The 22,869-nt window shown below is 47.5% G+C and overlaps 1 protein-coding gene across 3 annotated transcripts in view; it reads left to right on the top strand.

The window, feature by feature from the left end:
• Positions 1–22,869, top strand: part of LOC144174237 (uncharacterized) — a 165,115-nt gene that overhangs the window by 121,485 nt on the left and 20,761 nt on the right. For 2 of the 3 annotated variants that reach the window (XM_077702802.1, XM_077702803.1), the window contains exons 3-6: positions 2,844–3,039; positions 5,582–5,761; positions 13,375–15,621; positions 17,481–17,662. In XM_077702802.1, the coding sequence (XP_077558928.1) occupies positions 2,858–3,039; positions 5,582–5,761; positions 13,375–14,491 (1,479 nt within the window). In that variant the 5' untranslated portion in view covers positions 2,844–2,857 and the 3' untranslated portion in view covers positions 14,492–15,621; positions 17,481–17,662. The remainder of the gene's footprint in view (positions 1–2,843; positions 3,040–5,581; positions 5,762–13,374; positions 15,622–17,480; positions 17,663–22,869) is intronic. The other variant, XM_077702804.1, reaches the window with a different exon arrangement.

The raw sequence follows: 22,869 nt of genomic DNA, 5'->3' as shown, positions 1-22,869 counted from the left end.
ACCATGACACGCTACCTAACCGATGACCAGTGAAACTGAAGACGCTGCAAAATTTCTCAGGACTAAGCTTTAGCAACGAGGCAAAGCCGACGCTTCGTTTCCTGGGGACGAACACGGCTGAAAGATTACGGCAAGTCGCAGAGTAATTTGTTGCACACGTAAAATTTCACAGTCCGCATTATTTTTGCGACAAAGTGAAGACAATTCATATGAGCCTCTGTTTCGGCACTCATGAATGTACCAATATTTACCGCTTTGCAGCGTTTCAGCGTGCCTGGATTTCCCCGTGTTGGATTTCCCCGTGGCACCAACTTCAAAGTTTCTATGAACGCGCCTTTAGTTATTTTGTGCGAATGTTGGGCCATCCTTCTACACTTTACTTCCTCCCTTTCCTCATCTGTAGTGTTTCCAAAACGACATACTCTCTCTCCCAGCGCTGTCAAGAGACCTGCGTGCGGGGCGCGCGTATCTCAGCAAGTCGCACTGCCCACGCCCACCTTACTCTGTCTGCGGCCGTGTCGACATAACCTGTGGGCAATGGGCATGACTTGCGGCGGGATTGGGACTTTCCTTCTTTCCCAACCACCGGCACTGGGCACTCACTAACAAAGCACGCGTTGTGTGTCTTTCAGCATCGGCGCGACTAACGGTCTTTCTCGGTCGCTGGTGGATGGCACTCATGGCACAGCGCGCTAGAGCAGGCGAAAGTCGGATTTGTAGCGTAAGGCATCATTCACAGAGTCGTCTTTCACCCCGTAACGTCACCGTCTTCAATCATGGGCGGCGGTTTCTCGGGTGATTTGTCGCCGAAAACTGTGCAACGGTGACGGGAAGCCGAGCTCTACGCTTCCCTTCCGTTAACGCGGCGGGACCACGCGCCATGGTGAACCAGCCAATCAGAAAACAAATTTTTACGGCTACATTAAGCGAAATTGAGCGCACGTAAAAATCCAAGCCATTTTTTGTACCTTTCAGATTAAGCGCGCTCAATTCTAGGCTAAACTGATCGCTAGGCAGACGATCCTGTCACCCTGTACTCTGACGGAGAGCTCCAGTACCACGGAGGAAAGAATAGGAAAAAAAGAATTCTTTCCTCTATGTCTAGTACGAACGCTACTCTGTTACGTCTCCGTCTAGGTTTTTTGACGTGACGGTGCCGTGACGGAGTAGGTTATGGCTGTGTCAATGATGGATACGATTGTTTCACGTTAAAATAAAGTAACTTCCGTCACAATCTCTGTTAATGCATGCCACATGGAATCTCTACTCAGTATTCTTTCAACCCTGGTACACAGTGATCTTCCGACATAATCACTGGTAGTGCATGTCAGATGCTAGGGGACCCTCATCACATCACTTTATTGCATAAGGGGTGGGGTGACAATATAGTTTTTTATTTGCTACGAGTTTTTCATTGTGAAAGATAAGTTGACAAGTGGTTCAAAAATGTTGATGGGCAGGAAATAATGACTACGTCATGAGTAAGGTCATTCCAGTCGTTTGTAGTCCGTAAAAACAGAAACATTGAAAAAGTGGTCGTTTTATAACGTGGTCGGGCGACTTGAAGTGGATGACTAGTGCGGTGAGATATGTGTGCTGGTGGGATAATGTAGGGATGACGGAGGGGGCTGTGAAAGAATATGTGAAAAAGGCAGAGGCTGGAAATACGGCGGCGGGCATCAAGGTTTAAAAGAGGCGATTCTTTTTTGAGGGATGATAAACAGGTATTACACGAATACGAAGAATGAATAAACCTAATAGCATGGTTTTTAACTGTCTCGAGTGAGTCGATTAGATATGCTTGGTGTGGGCTCCAGATTGCAGACGCATACAGTTTAGACCGGATATGTGACTTGTACGCCTGCAGTTTCACATTCTTTGGGGCGTGCTGAAGGTGACGTTTCAGAAAACTTGAAGATTTGTTCGCAGATAATATAACGTTAGTAATGTGCATGTTCCAGGTAAGAGCTTTGCATAGGGTGACACCGAGATAATTATATGAAGCCCCCAAGGGTTAAGGCTTGGGCGAGTTGGTGCATAATTACAAATAGCGGAACAGCGCAACACAGAGAAAACACAAGAAGAAGAAGGTGACAACCACGAGCGCTCGTGGTTGCACCTTGTTCTTCTTGTGTTTTGTCTGTGTTGCGCTGTTCCCCTATTTGTATATGAAGCCCTCGTTATCAATTACGTACGGGAACAGAAAAGGGTTGTGGCGGTGGTGAAATGAGACTGTTTTGCATTTTTTTAGTATTAAGTTTCATAAGCCAGCGGTCACACCATTCTTGTACGTGGTTAAGGTCGTCTTGGATAGCGGCTTGATTAGTGGGGTTAGTGATTGGGCGATAGATTACACAGTCGTGAGCAAACAAACGGATACTGGGGGAGACATGCGAAGTTAGGTTGTTAATGTAAATTAAGAAGAGAAGAGGCCCGAGAACGGAGCCTTGTGGGACACATGATGTTACTGGAAGGGGACTAAAGTACACTGCATCGAGGGAAACAAATTGGGAGCGGTTAGTTAGAAATTCTTCAATACAAGGTAGAATGTCACAATGTAAATTTTAGGATCTAAGTTTTATTAGCAGTCGCTTATGAGGTACCCTGTCAAACGCTTTGAAAAAATTCAAAATTATTGCGTCAGTCTACCGGTTAGTATCAAGACATGTATGCAAATCCTGGACAAAAAGGGCTACTTCGGTTTCGCAAGAGTAACCTTTACGGAAACCATGCTGAGCAGGATGGAAAAAGTTGTTTCACGCCAAGAAAGTAAATGATTATTCTTACAACCGTTGTCGAAGTGAGCGTGGTAGCATCAATCTTAGCGCGTGTGTACTCGACAGCTGGAGCCGCCACCATGAGCCTCGTGGAATGGGAGTTGCTGCTGCTCGTAGGCGACGAGGCACACCACATGTATCGCGCCATGTCGGACCTGGCCGGGATCTGGCAGGCCTGCGTCCACGGCGTGCCCAACGCGGCCACCCTGGTCCGCGTCGTCTCTTCGCTCTTCCTCTTCGTCTTCCACGTGCTCGTCATCACGTGAGAGAACAAATCCTCTCCACCCGCAGGGGAATTTAAACGTTCGCGCAATGATCGAATTTGCTCAGCAGCGAGCTGCGCATTTAGTGAAAACGTACCGGGTTCTTGAACGTGGGCTCACATGCTGTACGCGTGATTCGTAGAACACTATTGTGCATGCTAAGTTTCAAGCAAAAGATCATCCCGTGGCCGATTTCCTTTAGGATACGAGGCCATGGCAGAAGATAATGCTGGCAACACTGCGAGCGAAACAAGGAAACTGCTGTATCCAACTTTATATAGCAGTACGGTATTGATTCAGTACAAGTTTATGACGTATATGGCGTACCTGCAGTTATGACGTATGCAGTTATACATACGTATGACGTACCTTATCACGTATACAACTTCATGACGTACCTGCAGTCTTCCGTGGCATTGATTCAGTAAAAGTTTATACTTTCTATACTTGTTACCATATTGTTGGGAGCATGTGATGTTATTTCATGTTTTTGTTTGTTACAAAAATGTACCGGCGGAAGTTAGAAAAATGTTGGGATTTGAAATGTTGTGCAAACATTTACGAATATGCTTGTATTACAATGAGAATGGTGCAAGTGCCCTATGAAGGATCTACCCTACCGAGGACCGAAGTGTTCAGATACCACAGGGCTTTTTTAGGGGGCTGAGAAGGAGTGTAAAACGAGCCTTAGTGGGTAAACGCCTTCGACCTCAAACACGGATGAAAATGGGAAAAGGATGTCAATGCTTGTGATCCAAATTAGTTGATTGACTTTAGTATGATCGGTAGGGGGTTTAGATTGAACCGTTTTACCGGCCATTGGGTTTTAGCACATGTTTTGGTAATCAAGAAAGTATTTGCTTGGCATTACACGCACTAGGCTGATCCTCGATGGAAACACTTGTTGCCACAAGGCAATTCCTGTCAAGCATTCTTTTTGGCGTTGTAATGCGGAATAACGCAAGGAAATCTCGGTCTCTGCGACTTCTTTTATACCGCGCCTGCAACAACAATTTAGAGGGAGCCATCTTGCTACTTTAAAACATTATTAATGAGATCATGACCCACGAATATATAGCGTTCAAAAAAAGCTTTCAACTATTCTGTTACGAACATATAAAACGCCTTCATTAGCGTAGTCTTCCTAGACTGGTATTAGATGGCTTATATGACACCTGAAGAAATGTATTCTTAGCGGTGCTTTTGTGCATAGTAGTGAAGCCGACTTAAAAAAAGGTCCGGTGTAAAGCAGAGCGGCGCAGGCATTTATCCGAATATTCCTTCTTGGGAAATTCTGCAAACACTTTTCTCCTCCGAACTTGTCACATAGAACTCCCTTTCTTTGTGAGTAGATGCTTTTTCTAATGCGAGAGCGTAAATTGTGCACTCAGCGAAATACCAGGCGTAGGCGTTGTCTGTAGCAGCAAAACAGTTGCTGAATTCTCAGTGGGAGCGATGCAATCCATAGCGCGTGCCTCAGGGGTAAAACATATAAAAAGGAACCGGCCAATACGTCGGATGCGCATATGCAGGGGTAAAAGTGGAATGTGCGCCGGTTGAGGCGGCGCTAGCGGAAACTGCTCGGCTCCCGCTCCACTCGCGCGGAGCGTTGCACTGCGGCCCGCTTCTGGTCCTCTCGTCTTGCGGCGCAGCAGTCACAGCTATTCGGGACGCTCTACGCGAGGAAGAATGCCCGGTGGCGTCCGCGGCGTTCCATTCGGCAATAATTCTTTCGCTTTCGCACTCTCAACATTTTAAAATATTGTGGTTGATCCCTCTTTCCTAGGAATCGGTAAAACACGAATGTGAAAGGTGCCTTCACAGGAGCAGTTGAATGTTAAAGGAACCTCCTTCATCTGCGAAGGGTTCGCGAGACTGACCCCGCCAGACGAAGTACGGCCGACACGCAAGAATAATAAAAAAAAAACGGTTTATTCAGGGACAACAAAACCAGAAATTACATCCACAGAAATAGCAGCTTGAAACACATAACCGCCATGGGAACAACGCGACAGCGGATGGTACCTCAATTCACGCGCGTCCCCCGAACACGAAGGCAGTGGCATCGAGACGCCAACTCAATAGCGTCATGATGCGCTGCTTCGTTTCGCCTCTCCTAGACAGTAGCACCATCTGAACGAGTCATAGGGAAGGACATAAGGCGCGTTGGTAGAACTGCTTACGTCGCTGCTCATAGCGCAGTCGGTAGAGTGCCACGTACCTCCCGTTCCGACGAGAGGGCTCGAGAGGGCATGGACTCGAATCCGAGCGCCGCAGCGTCAATGACACTTTTTCTGGAGTTGTCACTTCCATGACGAATATGACGTGAGTGAGATCTTGGTGTACCCGGACATAAAACACTTTCGTGTTAAAATTGTTAAGGTGTCCTCGAAGCTTTTGCGTTTTGAGCAGCCACATTTGTTTTCTTACTAGTAAGACGTCTGCGAACACGTGTAGCTCACCTGCCTGTTTGTGTTGGCAACGTACAACCGAAGCTGGTGACATGAGAAATGAACCATTCACACGCCACCGTGTCCGCAGGCCCGGTGCGTCAACGACGTCGGACCTGGCCGTGTTCTTCGGCGAGATTCACTACCACTTCTTCCTCATGCTCCTCCGCACCTGGCAGCTGACGCACTACCTGTGGACTGTGCGCAAAAGGAACGCGTGGACCTTCGTTTCCCACTGGAGCGCGTTCATCTTACACACGGGCCTAGTGTGGTACGTTCGCGTGCAAATGAGCACCAGCTAATTTTCTCTTCAATGTGAGGGTGTTCGTGAGGTGTCCCCACATTCTAGGATCTCGTAGCTGTCTGGCTACGGAACAGTCCCTTCGCATGTTACTGACATGAGTTATTCGAATACGCAGGTGGTATTATAACGCTATCGTTGACGGCGTAATCACGCTACTCGATGTCTCAAATCATGCCGCATATATCGCTCTCCCGGACTACTGCGCCATGTAGAGAAACCTATCCCCTGCACGGGGCACCTTGAGTATTCATGGTGACGGTGAGCAGCGACACCGTGGACCCCGAGCTCCCAACATAAGCCGTGTCCAACCGTGGCGAGGTGTTTAAAGGTGAAGGGTAGAAGCCGTAAACGGTGGCCGTCGGAGCTTTGGTCAAGCTCCGGCCGATGGGCTCCCTGCCTGTCTACCAGGCAGGGAGCTCCGGGACCTCTTTGACTACCAGGGTAAGGTCAAAGGAGAAAGTACCCCCGTCTCCCTGCTTTTATACTATGATTTATGGTATTGTTTAAACCCCCCCCCATCCGTGATCGGCCCCCTAAAAGGGGCCGCACCGAAGTATCGTTTCCCCCATTGCCATCTCTGACATTTCCTGAACCAGATCATTACTCTCGATTTCTTGTCATGGAGTCCCTGAATCCAACCCACCCTCTAGCATCTCAGTCAGTCTTCTTGATCGCCAAGTATCTTGAAGCAATAATAGGAAAATCATATCAGGCCAAAAAACAAAGAACTGGTGAACTCCTCATCGAGGTAAATGACAAGCAGCAGTCCACAAAGCTTCTAGCTCAGACTAGACTGGCTGATCTCGACATCAGGGTCACACCCCATCGGAGCCTCAACAGCTCGCAGGGTGTGATATCCGAGACAGACCTCCTGAACGAAACGGATGCGGATCTCCTTGCTGGCTTGAAGGATCAGGGCGTCACTGCTGTGAGACGCATCACTATCCGTAGAGACGACAAGGAGATTCCCACTAAGCACATCATCTTGACCTTTGACCGCGCAGTTCTCCCACAACATAGATATGCAGGTTTTATCCGGTGCTCAATACGTCCGTACATCCCGAACCCGCGGCGCTGTGTTAAGTGCCAGCAGTTCGGGTATGGTACGAACTCTTGCCGTGGCCGAACGACGTGTGCAAAATGCGCGGCGCACGATCATCCTAGTGACAACTGCCAATCCGAAACCCTCACTTGTGTAAACTGCGGTGGGCCGCATGCAGCGTACTCCCGCAAGTGTGAAAAGTTCCAACTTGGAAAAAAGATAATCAACATCAAGGTAACTGAGAACATCACCTTCCCGGAGGCGCGACAGAGGTTCGCCTCTTTCCCTCTGGGGAGGTACACAGACGCGGCTCGCCGGGGGGGCGGAGCGGCGTCTGGTTTCCACAGGGACCCAGTTCAGCGAGTCTGACCTGGTCCCGCCCCCGCCCCCCGCTGGGTTGCCTCACGCAGCCCAACCCGGCACCACGCCGCTTGCTGAGGCAGCAGCGGTTGTGGTGCAAACCACTTCTGTCGGGATCGGTGCCGCTCCCGCCTCTGTCTCCCCGTCCTCCAGTCCGTTGGAGGGTACCGAGGTGATGGACACCACGGGCCCCGCACCGGCTCCCACCGTTACCGCACCGCCCGTGCCACCTCTGGTGCCCCGGACGCCCTCGGCGGTGGCGGCTCAAACGAAGGGCTCCCGAGGGGGGGCCAAGTCCGGGGGGCCCGGTCCGTCGGGCACCCCTCGGACATCCGACGACGAGATGGATGTCGGGCCGTTCCTGCCTGCAACTCAGCGCAAGGAGCGGCCACCGACTTCCAAGCCTACAGACAGGCCTAAAAAGCCTAATCCCAGAGTAACAGCCCCGAAAGACGACACATGAACACATACACACACTCCATTCATTCTTAACCGTAAATAATGGGAACAGAAAACATCATTCAATGGAACTGCAGAGGCCTCCTTAAAAATCTTGATGATGTGTATGATATCCTGCATGCCAATCAGCCAAGTCTCATGTGTCTCCAAGAGACTCACCTCAATTCCAAACAGACAAATTTCTTAAATAGGTACATGGTATTCAGAAAGGACAGGGTTGGCTGCACACACTCTTCAGGAGGTGTGGCAATTGTCGCCCGGAAATCCTTAGCCTGCCACCCTGTCACTCTGTACGCTGTCCTCGAGGCTGTAGCAATTCGAACAATAATATTTAATAGGTTGGTAACGGTGTGCTCCATTTACATTCCTCCTGATGATGCACTTCCGAGCTCTGATTTCGAGGCGCTGGTAGACCAGCTGCCCGAACCATACATCCTAACAGGTGACCTTAATGCGCACAACTCTCTTTGTGGCTCCTCCAGAACGGATGCCCGAGGTCGCCTGATAGAGAAATTTCTTACATCTTCAGGAGCATGCCTTTTCAACAAAAAACAGCCTACATACCATAACTTAGGACATAATACGTACTCACATCTCGACTTGGCTATTGGTTCTGCAATTCTCTTTCCATGTCTTGAGTGGGGCGTGGGCACGGACCCATATGGTAGTGACCACTTCCCCACATCCCTACCATACATAGGTAAAGGCCCATGCAGTCCATCTTCCCATAACAGGTTTTATGAATCAAAAGCAAACTGGAGTACATTCACAGAAACATCTAAACTACACCACACAACCATAAAACACCTACACGTTGAGGAAGCAGCCCAACTCGTCACGGCGCACATAGTCGACGCCGCCGAAAAGTCCATGCCCCAGGCCTCCAGTGCGTCCCGCAACCCAAGGAGGCCCTGGTGGAACGAGGACTGCAGGCGGGCGCGAGAGGCCCAGAACAAGGCGTGGGGTGTCCTTCGCCGGTACCCCACGTCAGATAACCTCATTTCTTTTAAACGGGCAAAGGCTTTTGGGAAGCGAGTGCGTCGTGAGGCGAAAAGGGAGAGTTGGCGCACCTTCCTCACTTCCATCAACTCATACACTGATACACACAAAGTCTGGACACGAATACGAAAACTAAAAGGACAACAGACACACAGCCTGCCCCTGGTTAGTACAACAGGGGACACACTGGAAGACCAGGCTAACACACTCGCACAACACTTCCAACACGTGTCCAGCTCAGCACACTACACTAATACTTTTATGCAACACAAAACATCTGCGGAAAAGAAACCCTTACGAGACAAGAACAAGCCGAATTCTGCTTACAACTCTCTATTCACACTTCATGAGCTGAAGGTTGCTCTTTCCACTTGTAAGCCCTCAGCTCCAGGGGCAGACAGCATTACATACACCATGATACAACACCTACACGCAGACACTCTTGAGACACTCCTACACCTCTACAACAGAATATGGCTTTCGGGGCAGCTTCCAAGGTCTTGGAAGGAGGCCATAGCTGTGGCCTTTCTGAAGGAAGGGAAGGACCCTTCCTCTCCCGCAAGTTATCGTCCCATCGCCCTTACACGCTGCCTGTGTAAGCTCCTCGAGAAGATGATAAACCGTAGGCTCGTGTACTTTCTGGAGTACAACGGTCTTCTCGAGGGCTGCCAGGCAGGCTTCAGGGTGGGGCGATCTACCAATGATCAACTTGTTGCACTGGAATTCTACATAAAAGATCCATTTGTCCATAACCAGTTCTGCCTTACTGTATTTTTCGATATTGAAAAAGCTTATGATACAGCCTGGCGCTACGGCATCCTCAGGGACCTTAAGTCATTTGGTGTCTCCGGCTACATGATGAACACTCTTTGTAGTTATTTGGCCGAACGAACCTTTCGAGTGAGGGTTGGCAGTACACTTTCCAATGTATATTTGCAGGAAAATGGTGTGCCGCAAGGTGGAGTTCTAAGCTGCACGTTGTTTATAGTTAAGATGAACTCCCTCCGAAAGGCATTGCCGCCAACCATTTCCTGTTCCATCTATGTAGACGATGTGCAAATATCTTTTAAATCCTGTAACCTGTCAATATGCGAACGTCAAGTACAGCTCGGTGTTAAGAAACTTGCTGGCTGGGCGGACCTTAACGGGTTTAAACTAAACCCGGACAAAAGTACTTGTGTTGTGTTTTCCCGCAAGCGCGGGATTAACGCGGACCCTGAGATTACGCTTAACCGTGCACCTATTCCTGTTAAACGGGAGCACAAGTTTTTAGGTGTCATATTTGACGAAAAGCTAACGTTCATCCCACACATAAAAGCACTTAAACATAAATGCCTCAAAACACTAAACATTCTCAAGGTCCTCTCCCACCAATCCTATGGTGCAGACAAAGAACTGCTTCTCCGGGTCTTTACGGCGTTAGTCGGGTCTCGATTAGACTACGGCAGTGTCGTGTATGGGTCGGCATCGAAAACAACCCTAAAAAGTCTTGATCCAGTACTCCACTTGGGTCTGCGCCTTGCGTCGGGTGCCTTCCGCACTAGCCCGGCCCAGAGTCTATATGTTGAATGTAATAAGTGGTGCCTTGAGTACCAACGAACGTATGTGGACTTTCTCTACGCTTTTAAAATTTCATCTTTGAATAACCATCCTTTTAAACCTGTTTTTAATGATACATCCACATCGCCACTGTTTGTAAATCGCCCGTCTGTTCCTTTGCCGTTCTCACTTAGAGTGAGACAGGAAGCTTCAAATTTCGACATCTCCTTTTTAGACATCTATACATCTTCTTTTACTGACGTCTTGCCACCCTGGCAGCTTCAACCTGTGTGTTGTGACTTGTCCTTCGTGAAAATTGATAAAACCAGGGTACCACAAACTGCTATTTTGCAGCACTTCTTGTCCCTGCAGTCTAAGTATGAATGTGCAGAGTTTTACAGTGACGCATCAAAAACTGCCCTTACTGTGTCGTGTGCGGCGCACGGACCCGATTTTAGAGTCTCTAAGACCCTGAACTCGAAGACCAGCATTTGTACGGCGGAAGCCCATGGAGTTTTGCTTGTTTTAAATCACATAGTGCAACATGAAATACCCAAGTCTATCATTTTCACAGATTCACTGAGTGTTGTACATGCATTGTCATCCAACAAGTCTTCTAAAAACCATGTTCTTAATGTAGTGTATAAAACCATTATGTCAGCGTATGCATTAAATCTCGAGGTGATCATGTGTTGTGTTCCAGGCCACTCTGGGATTGCGGGAAATGAGACCGCTGATCAGATGGCCGCTGCTGCTGCACATACAAATACACCGGACATAGCAACAGTACCCTACACTGACCTCAAGCCACACATCAGACAACACCTTCGCGAAACATGGCAAGCACTCTGGAATGAACAGACAGACAACAAACTACACATAATAAAGCCACTCTTGGGACCATACACGACTGACACACACAACAGACACACTGAAGTTGCCCTTGCTAGGTTACGGATAGGCCACACTCATATAACACACTCCCACCTGCTCACAGGATCTCCAAGACCTCTGTGCAGCAGGTGCGGAGAGGCCCTAACCGTGATCCACATCCTCATACAATGTAAGGCACTCGACATTACACGACGCAAACACTTCCCACAACTACACACACGACATATTCCACCACACCCGTCATACTTCTTAGGAGATGATGCCATGTTTTCTGTTCAGCGCACCTTTAAGTTCCTATCAGAAGGTCACTTTTTACAACTCATCTCATACCACTCATAGTTTTACCCCTGGTCCTATACACCAGCCACCTTATTTATCTTTTAACCACTCTTGTTCTTCACCTTGGCCCTTTACACCAGCCCTGCTCATAGTCTTTTAACTGATTTTATTTCGCGTTCTCTCCTCATCAAATAACTTTGTGTTTGGCGCTCTTTGCCCATGTCGGCCTTGCGCCAATAAAATCAAACTATCATCATCATTAGAGAAACCTATCCCCAGTATCATCATCATTGAACGCGGGGACGAGGGACATGCACGAAAGCGCGATCGACGACGTCAGACTCGCGCCAATTTCTCCATCCTATCCAGTCCATATATGTAAGTAACCAGCTTTCCAATATCGCAACGCCACAGTAGTATAGAAGACGTTCATTCAAGAGAACATTGTTGTTCAGTAGCGGAACGTCACTGGTATGAAGCACCAGCAGGAAATGCTATACGATGCCGGCTGAATGATTGTAAATAATCGCTAAAGATACAGCAAACCCAAAAATATAAAGCACAGCGCGAAAAGTTTTTAAACTAATTGCAAAAGGATGCCCCGCATACAAAAATGTTCTCCCATTTCTCTAATAACTATGAGAGTGAACAATGGTCAGTTATTTATAGACAGGAGGTTGTATTACTTTGTTTTGCATGTGCTGAAGGAGGTCCTAAAGCCACAATCTACAACGGGACCTCCTGTGAAAAATACTCCTCCGCCAATTATTTTTGAAACACTGTCCAGCCTGAGCGCATAGTTAGTACTCTAATCATAAGTGCCCACAGCTATTCCGGAAGTATTGTGCTAATAACCTTTTGTTTCGTCAACTAATGCCCTAAGGTAAACGCACTATTACGTCTTTACAATCGTCTATTTTACGATCTGAGGTGATAAAAAATTAAATCCGTTCCACTCAATGTGAAAGCTGTCGGATGTGGAGAGCAGTGATTCGCCATAATGGGTGGTGGCGCCGTTATCCGCTCACTTCTGCCACCCATCACGCTCTTCGCCGCCCTGTCTCACTCCTCTCTTGATGAATATGCAATTCAAATTTCCCGCCTTCGCAGTGCTCGCGCGTCCCCTGCCTGAAACTGCGCCTGCGGGAGTTCTGTTCTTTTTGAGCTTGATTATATTTCATATGCTGGAGCTGTTTTGCGTCATTTCGAACGCGCCATTTTTTCTTGCGTGGCTGGAGCCTTTCTGCGTCATTTGAACACGCCATTTTTTTCTGGCGCGTTCGAGCTTTTCTGCGGCATTTCGCACGCGCAATTTTTTTTCTTGCGCGGATGGAGCCTTTCTGCGCCATTTCGAAAGCGCCATTTCTTTTTTTTTTTTTTTTTGTGGGGCCGCTTTTTTTGCTTACTATCAAAAACCAACCCAACGAGCATTCCTAATTAAATGAACGCGGAGAATGCCGGTTATACACACAGATTTTACCTGAAATGTAGCTGCAGTTTTCTTTGCGCTTAACAACGGGGAGATGTATGACTAGCGCCAACGGTTTGCGAGGTTCGAACGATTATGCCTATTTAAACCGCATGGTTTTCGACTACCTGATGGCGGTACACCAGGCTCTACTTGGGTCTGTTATCTCGCTGCACCTCTTGATTCCGGCAGTCGCTTAATATCGACTATTAGTGAGCTATGACAAGGGGAGCCCATAAAGTGCTCTGCACTTAAAAACGGTGATACGTATTTGACGCATTTATCGCCTTCAACATTCTCACTTGCTTACGGTACGGGCCTGCGCCCCTGCAGTGCTTCTTTTTTAACCGCAAGATGCCTTGCACCCCACGAGTTCGTATGTCTCAGGAGGCAAGATGAGATTTAGGACTTGTAGAAGACGTCATCAGTTGCGTCGTAATTTCTCTAACACCTGTCGAAGACCACACGTGCTGCGTGTCTTGTTGATCGTATGGTGGGAAACACTGTTCGGCGTATCAACGGTCACGTTTCTCGTTTCAGGCTTTACACTAGCGTCGTCCATCTGAGCCTGCAGAGACACGTCGCGGGGGACAATGAGCTGGAAAACAACGGCGCTGTTCTACTACCTCCGGCACCGAGAGCACCGGAGTCCCCGGACGCCGCCGCCATAGCCAGGGCCATCGCGGCAGCTCGAGACACTGCCACGCAGCAGCAGGCGCCACCGCGCCGATCTCCGTACCACAGCTCTGCGCGCCTACCAGAGACCGAAACCCCGCTCTCGTCACCGCCTTCCCCGCTGCTTACTGAAGTGCCGAGCCATGCGATCCGCGAACTGGGCAGGACTGCCAGGCGGATGTCTGAACTGTCATCGGCCCTCTCGTCGCGGCGTGCTTCTGCACTGGACCGCGTAGCTGCGGCTAGAGCCATTTCCGAAACGATGCCAAACGAGGACTTTGTGGCCCAGGCGGTGGGACCTCGTCCTGAAGTCGCCTCAGGTGTTGCGTTGCAGCAGGGGCTCGAGTCCCCGCCATTTGAAGGTGAACCGGCAAGCTTGTTGGGTTCTAGAACGAGAACATTGTCGATATCCTCTAAGGACAGCTGGTCTCTGTCTCCGTACAGTGAGGGCGAGGTGAACGCAATGACTGTGTCTGGGGAATTGGTAGCCAAAGAAGATTCCCAGTTGGTCGTCGAGTCCGCGCCCAACAATCTCGTCCTGTCAGAGAAAGACTCTGCTTTGAGCCCAGAATCTACACCGCAGAACGACACGGATGGTCCGGCCAACGCTTTTCCCGCACCGTTCCTGGCCAAGGAACAAACGGTTTCCAGAACCCCTTCCCGCGAGCGCTTCGAAGCGGCCGCTACGAATACAGAGAAAATTGTTCCAACACATGATTCTGATCCAGCTTTGGGAGGCGATCAAGGCGCTGCTCCGGACACGGCTCAAATCAGGCCTCCCACTACCGCTTCCAACATTGGCTTAGACGCAGTTCCTGGCTCAAGTGGAAGTTCCGCGAAAACAGAAGGCAATCCCACTGCTGTCTCGTCCGGCGCACAAGAATCTCCTAAAGCGTTGAGCTCGGCGGAGCATTCACCCGTGATATCGGCACCAGGTTCACGCAAAGCCTCCTCGACCACTCCTCCAAAATCGCTCGAGTAACTGAGAAAAAAAAAATCTCGCGAATTCCGTTTCCTCACAGTTTCATTCATACATGGTGCACTGTAATTTATGTTGAGTAATGTTACCCGGAACCCAGTTTTCTGTTGTTATATAGTATAAGTGCGGCTTCCTGGAGCGATCCGCGCTAGGGTAAACGTAGGACAGTGACCGGTGGGTCAACTGCGCCATAGACTTATCTAGAAGCATAAGAAGTTAGTTATTTCGCTCCTAGTTAATGCGAAATTGTGGCCCACTTTACTGCGACCACTTATGTCGGCATATTCGCTTCCTTGCAAAAAGACCCGAGAGCACGCTTCACATCGAAATTAGAAATCTGAGCGGCTCTGATGTGCGCGTTTATGCGCGCAACCCTTTTCGGTTTGGTGTTTATACCTATATGCGAAAGCAAAATACATACAATTTATTACATAATGGCTATATTACGAAGCGTGGTGTCACTAGCGACACCCGCCAGAAAGCAGGCGCAAAAAGCAACCCCAGTCAACACACATGTCATAGCGATCACAAATCAAAACAGAACAAAAGCGTAATTACCCAAAAAGACGCTCACTAGTAGGTCAGAATAAACGCAATGCTACGGGGCCAAATACTTGGTGCCGTTTTTGTATGAGGAAGTGTGTTCAGGCAAGTTTAGATCATTCCAACAAATAGGTTCAAACAACATTCGTGAATGAATTACAAGTGAATTTATGTTTCGCCCTATTTATACTGTTTCGTTTAAATGAGGAAAGTAGGGCAAGTCAGCTTGCATGGCTTAACTTGCCCACTAGTTGATTTGACTTAGTCATTATTACGCTGTAATAGGACCGAAGAGCATTGTAAAAAGAGCTATTTTGTTAGTGGTGGTGTTGGATGAGTAGTGCTAACCTTCCAAAATGTTGTTACAGCGGTCAGAACACATGGCACGATGTATGGTTTACGATGGAGTGATGTGTGTGCAAGATAAGACGATCTATTTACAAGCGGTCATATCGGAGCCCGCCCTGGCGGCGTCCCGCCCACAGCTGCGTCTTCCTTGGCAACGTGTGAGCATAGCGCTACGCGACAGCGTTCACATCTTCGTTCCGCCCGAGCAACACTTGAAGCGCTAAAGATAGGACTGCTCCACCGTAAGTCTGCAAGTTCAGTGTGCCGAAGGAAACTAATGTGGAGGCGCAAAACTTCCCTAGGCAGTATCAAATGCCGCTTAGGAATCCGATTTGATGGAACGCGGTGTGTGGGACCTCGAGCTTTCGTATCGCCTAAAACAACGTCGTGGGCTCTTCAGCACGCTGTGGGCAGCACGTTAGGTGTAGCTGCACATCCGGTACCACCGCACACGACACGAATCGAGGTGACTGCGAAGGAGGAGCAAACCTGCAGGTATTTGCTACTACAAGTCAAATCATCATCATCATAATCATCATCACCATCATCATTTATGCAGATGTGTGTCCCGTTTAGGTCTGTATAACATACAGTGCATTGAGACCTCGAAAAATTACAGCGAAAAAAAAAAGTTTAATTTAGACTCTTAGCGTTTAAGCGTTCACTGCCAAGAAGTGTTGCTATGGTCACGTATTGTATGGCCAAGCCTAACTCCCACAGGCGTGCATGGAGTATCAGTGTTGCTTGGTTGCTGCGGTCGATTTTTGGTGAACACGGGCAGACGCCGTGGCGTTGGTCAGTGTACGTAGTTCCTCACGACTTCTTCCGGCTAGGTCGCAAAACGACCTGGAAGGAAATGGTGTCTTTGCGACGTGTAACGGCTACCGTAGAACAGCTTTTCGACCAGCAAACACAGGCGAAGTTACTTCCTCAAATACCAGCAAGGGATGGTGTGCATGGTGTGATGATGGAAACATAGACGAGCACCGGCAATCGTACCTTGGGTAGAGGGCGTGGCCCAGTAACATGAATGAGTAGTACAGTTCCGCGAACAGTTGATGCTAATCAAACACCATACCTAACACTGCTAGTTATTAATATCTAAGATACTTTATATGTACTAACCTTTTTTGGCTTCCCCAATATACATTTTGTTGTTTCTTGGCGCTTTTCCCAGTTTTACATGGCAACGCTTCGCTCTTTGCTGAAAGTGCTGTGGAAAGCGTTGACTGCATTTTTGCGCCTAGGTCATTCTCTCAGAAAATATTCCAGGGCGCGACGAAGTAGTTTTTCCGCCGCCATCATTTTTCTCTTGCCATGGTCAACCCCGTATTTTTTACGTGGGGAGGAGAAGAAGACGTGAGGTGGGAGGAGCCGGACTGAACGGGCCTCCAAGAAAATTCACAAAAAAATTCATCAATTTCTTAGCGATAACTCCTCGGTGAGCTATTATTTACAACTGGTTTTACCTGTACTTTTCCTGTACTTACCTGTACTGGTTTTACCTGGGTCTCTCTTACAAAGCCTTGGAAAGGTTCGATACAAAGCGTATCCCCGACAGGGTCGACTGCTATGTTTAAGTGCGGCTACACTACCGAATATGTTGCTTCTTGTTCAAGGTTTAGCTGTCATCACATACCTAATTATATTTTCTCGTTTTTCTAATAACTTAGCATCCCGGTAAAGTGAGAGGTTGCGTACCCAAAGTTGTGATGGAAAGTTGGGGCCCTGTTTGCAATGTTGCTTATGCTATCGCACGCCTGTACCTACTACTGGTATGAGCAGTTACCTAACATATAGAGAGGAGCACAGTAAGTGGGAAACGTATTTTGGAAACCAGTTCTTGAGTGTTGACATCGATGACATGCGCGCTATTCAAGTGTGGTGTTCAACACATTTATTCTTAAACTACGAGGCTCCCCGTAATCGCAGTCAATCTCTTAGGGTGATTTACCTCGTATCGAACGTCGCACACACACGCATTGCTTACTCAGTTTAACTAATTCAACAGCCTCGAAGGCGTACAAATTTCGAACCGTCAGTGCGCACGGCTTAGCTTCTAGAGGACAGAGGGTGTATTTTTGGTGGCTCTCCCGTGCAGCGGAAGGCAATGGACGTCGACCTGTACGGGTTCCTGTTGGACGCCGGATTCCACCTGCTGAGTGCCGTGGCATCGTCGCTCGAGTTCATCATTCACTTGAGCCGGGGCCTGGGTTCCAAGGGCGACGCGGTCACCCTTATGTGCTGCGCAGCACTGTTTCTCTTCCATTTCGTCGAGTTACGGTGAGATAGAGAAATTGGCCGCGTATTTGCTGACTTCGCGGTAAATCTCGGCGAAAGACAATGGTGTGCCGCCACCCGTGCCACGCAAACGCCTCCTCTCTCATCCGGTCACCTCTCCCGCTCTTCTCCTCCCGACCCGCTCCTCCCACGATAAACACGGCACAGCTTTGCTTAAATCAATTTCATATTTTCCCGCATTTTACTGCTCGCGCGCCATGTATTGGAACACTTTGTTTCTGTTGGACTCGGAACGCCGCCACGAGATCTAGACTCGGGCACCAGCAACATTTGTTTCCACGGGGACGTTTTTATTTTATATCGCAAACATCAAGCCTACGTGTATTTTCGATTAGAACACTGCTAGTACCAGTTATGTAGTGATGTTTTGCTTCCAATATGCCTAATGTTTTGTTTTTGCGCAGCAATGTGGACAAGCATGAAGTGTGGCACCAGATTTAGTGGTTTGGAAATGTATTGCCTATATAGACTTTTTGTCTAAGTATTCCTTCAACTTTTGGCCGTGTGGCTGAATCAAGGGGCAGGCGGACAGACCGACATCAGGCAGACAGACAGGCAGGCAGGCAGGCAGGCAGGCAAGCAGGCGGCCTGGCGTGCGGGCGTGCGTGCGTGTTGGTGAAAGGCAGAGTAAGGCCAGGTCTTGAACGGCGAAGATTTTAAATTGTGGAAACAAGGAAACCCAACACGCTGTCATCCAAAGAGAGAGAGCTGTTGGTTAATTCGTCAGAACAAATTCGCGGTATTATTCGGCGAGAGTGCAGGCTGCGTAGTGCACTGAATAAAACGCTTACTGGCAATGATTACAGTAAACAGTAGCTGTTAGAGGAGCTGAACTAAGCAAAAAGTGGTAAAATATCTGAGAAACCAAATAATATTTTGGAAAATGCATGGACACAGAAGTATCAAGGAAAGATTAGGGAACAATGAATGAAGAATGAACGAATTAATTAATTAATTAATTAATTAATTAATTAATTAATGGTTATGTGCCATAGACAGGAAAGTCCACCAGCAGGCGTAGATTGTCTCACCTGAAGGTGGACACCTGCACCCCCGCTGGTGGGGGGTGTACGGGATGGGGATAAAAGGCAGGCAGATGACACAGAAGAAAGAGAGAGCGAGAATACATACGTACCATAAATACAGGAGGATAGACTATAGAAAAAGAAGAAAAATGACACACCCACACACCCAAACATGCGCGGCCGCAGTCTAGTTCGCTATCGAGAGAGAAAACGAACCGCCGGGAGGAGTCTTCAGGCGTCCAGGTAGGAACCCAACGCCTCATGGACTCTGTCAGAATAGGTGGATATGCCTAGAATTTTGACGGAAGTTATGTGAATGACATTTGTATCTACAACATCGCAAGGGTTGAAGAAGCATTCATAAAACGAGAAAAACTAAAAAGAAGCTAAGAAGAAGCCCTTTATTGGCATAAATAGAACGTACGCACTCAAAACCGGAAGAAGAAACATCACGCGCGATATGGACGAGGTAATGAAAGTAGCGGAAATATTTTTTGCCGTGTTGTACGCGGCAACTCTACTCCAGTATAGTTTGGAAGGAAATAATTTTATTCTAGAGGTTCCAAGAGGGACGAAAGAGAAGGTAGAAAAACAACCTAAGCGAATGAAGAGAGCTAAAGCTACAGGATCCGGCGGAATAAACGTGGATGGAATAGAGAACGCACGGAATATAGAATGCACTAGAAAAGGTCGAAAAATTATTCCAAGCATTCATCAAGACTTCAGTGAATACGTGTGACAATTGCCATTACACCACATGCAAGGCATGCCAGCAACTGAATGTTCTGTTTGTGCCCGCATTAAAGAGGTTTAGGTATCGCAAACGTTTCAGTGTAGCCATGAGGTTGTCTTGGAGGACCTACACAATTGGGAAGGGTTCGAAAATGAGAGCTGCGTCCAACCAAACACAAGACTTGTTCTGTGGTGCTTAGTGCAGAAAGAACCACTCTCCACAAATATCTAGGAAAGTGGTGGTAAAATAATTTTTGCACCATCAGGGTCTGTCACACTTCCAAAAAACCGGCTATATGGTAGTTAAATGTCATCCCTTGAAGCTGAACAGAACGCGCCTTGTCGTGATGGATTAAACCTTGCCAACACGTCCCCCTGCCGTCACGTTTATCAGCTCCTACGCTTTAAACTGTCGGCCACGTTTAGCTCCCATAGCGATACGTATGTTAGCGTTAGTTTTGTTATACTCACTGCGACAGACATGGCGTCGCTCCATTATTGACCAGCCACACGTCGGCGCTGAGGTATGGTCTCTTCACGCAAATGATTGAGTTCCTCCGTGCATGTCTGCGGCATATGTTCGTATATGTCTCCGGCAATGTCTGCGCTAACATCTAACATCTTTCATACTTGGCGCTCGAAATTTCCTCGAAGAAGGCAAAAGTACGCGATGGGTTAGTAGCCACGTTTGCGGGCGCTGACGTAGCCCTTAGTTTACTTTGAGTTACTTTGATGTATAACGAGTAACGGACACCTAGCAAGCACTGCAGATGCTAGAAAAATACTTGTAATAATACGTCGTTTCACCCACAAAAAGAGGCGGACATAACCAGGTTCTTCTAGCGTTGCTAGCAGCTAGTCACCTAATCTATTTTAATTAAACGTTGAATTTAAGTGCAAGTCTTTAATCACGAGTTTTATTTAGTGAATTTGGAATTGTTAAATGCTGTGACATTTAGTATGAAATATATTATTGTGTCAGAGTTTTTTTCGATCTCCGCTGTAACACGACCACAATAATTATCGGTTGTTTCCCTTTCCATAACATTGGTCGTTTCTGCCCAGTCCCCTTTTAAAAAAAGCATCGAAGAGGTTCTGCTATTATTGCCTTCTCTAGATCTCCAGGGAAGTCAACGCATGAAATACTAATTCGTTTATCATTGCCGAGGTGGCTTCATCTTTGAAAATAGTTTATCGTAAATAAATGTGGGAAAGAGAGACGTTTTCTTGTGAAAAGCGTATATTCAAGTCAGGTAAAAAAGCTAAACAGTTTTGTTTATATTCCCTTTATTTTAACGAGGTCCCACTAGATTGCTTAGGAATAGCTTGTTTTTGAAATGAGCGTTCTTTTGCCTTTCGTGTTATTTTTATTCCTGGCCGCTTCCTTCCCCGAGGTGAAATGTTTTTCCTCGCCTAACCTTCGGGTTTAATTTTTTTCGATCTATTTAAATTATAGTGCGTTTATTTCCTTAGATTAATAAACATACAAAACAAATAGTATTTTGCAATGCAAACGTACCGCAGACTTCTAAACGGCAGTAAGTTGAGCAAAACTTCTTTTCGACTGTTTTGACCTCTCAGACGGGAGAACTGTGCAAACAGCAGACAACCTAAATGGAGCTCCCAGTAGGCGGAAGTCATTTTCCTGCCCCTTCAGACACCACTCAGCTCACTACACAAACACTTTCATGAAACACAAACAATCGGCCGAAAAGAAGTCTTTATGATAACGACAAGTCAGCCTCATCTAATAATTCCGAGTTTTCACTTCATGAGGGCTGCTTTGAGCACTTGTAAACCCTCAGCTCCAGGCCTAGACATCACATAGACAATGATACAGCACTAACACTCAGACACTCTTGTAACACTCCTGCACCTTATAACAAGATACGGCTTTCGGGGCACAGTCCAAACTCTTGGAGGGAGGCTGTAGTTGTAGCTTTTCCGAAAGAGGGGAAGGACGCTTCCTCTCCCGACAGTTATCGGCCCATTGCCCTGACGAGCTGCCTGTGCAAGCTTCTCGAGAAGATGATAAACCGGAGGCTCGTGTTCTGGAAAACAATGGTCTTCTCGAGAGCTGCCAGGCAGGCTTCAGGGTGGGGCGGTCTAGCAACGATTAACTTGTTGCGTTGAAATCCTGCATAAAAGATGCGTTTGTTCATAACCAGTTCTGCCTTACGGTATTTTTTTTATCTTGAAAAGGCTTACGAAACAGCCTGGCAATACGGCATCCTTAGCGACCTCAAGTCTTTTGGTGTGTCAGGTAACATGTTGAACACCATTTCTAGTTACATGTCCAGGAGTACATTTCGTGTTAAGGTGGGGTCCCTGTCCGGGATACATGTGCAGGAAAATGGTGCGCCGCAAAGCGGAGTTTTAAGCTGCACATTGTTTATAGTCAAGATGAACTCCCTCCGAAAGGCACTGCCACCATCCATTTCATGTTTCATCTACATAGACGATGTGCAAATATCTTTTAAATCTTGTAACCTGTCAAGTTGCGAACGTTAAGTACAGCTTGGTGTTAAGAAACTTGCTGGCTGGACGGACCTTAACGGTTTTCAACTAAACCCGGGCAAAAGTACTTGAGTGGTGTTCTCCTGCAACCGCTGGATTAATGCGGACCCTGAGATTACACTTAATCGGGCATCTATTCCTGTAAAAAGGGAGCACAAGTTTTTAGGTGTCTTATTTGATGAAAAACTCACGTTCGTCCCACACATTAAACAACTTAAACATAAATGCCTCTCAAAACACTAAACATGCTGAAGGTCCTCTCCCACCAATCGTATGGTGCAGACAAAGAACTGCTTCGCCGGGTCTTTACAGCCTTAGTCGGGTCTCGGTTAGACTACGGAAGTATCGTGTATGGGTCGGCATCAAAAACAACACTAAAGATTCTTGATCCAGTACTCGCCTTGCGTCTGGTGCGTTCCGCACTAGCCCGGCCCAGAGTCTGCACGTTGAATGTAACAAATTGTGCCTGAAACATCAACGAATGTACATAGATTTATTATATTCTTTAAAGTTTAATCATTGAATAAATATTCTTTTAAACCACAACCCAGCTCTTCTCAAATCGTCAATCTGTTTCTTTGCCCTTTTCACTGAGGGTGAGAGAGGAAGCTTCAAGTCTTTCCGTTGAGTTTTTAGATGTACACACATCGTGATTTACTGACATTTTGCCACCACGGCAACTTCAGTCTGTATTATGTGATTTGTCTTTTATGAAAATAAATAAAAACAGAGTTCTGAGAACTGCGATTCTGCAGCACTTCTTGTCCCTGCAGGATAAATATAAATTTGCCGAATTTTACAGTGATGCCTCAAAAACTTCAACGATGGTGTCGTGCGCCGCTCATGGTCCTAACTTTAATTCTTGCAGAACCATGAGTGTACGCACCACTATCTTCTCAGCAGAAGCACATGGCA

The sequence above is a fragment of the Haemaphysalis longicornis genome, unplaced genomic scaffold (genome assembly GCF_048455015.1).
Source record: "Haemaphysalis longicornis isolate Haplotype H1 unplaced genomic scaffold, Haemaphysalis longicornis Haplotype H1 scaffold_3, whole genome shotgun sequence".
Lineage (NCBI taxonomy): Eukaryota > Metazoa > Arthropoda > Arachnida > Ixodida > Ixodidae > Haemaphysalis > Haemaphysalis longicornis.
Note: the sequence above shows the minus strand (reverse complement) of the source record. Positions and strands in the feature narration are given on the sequence as shown.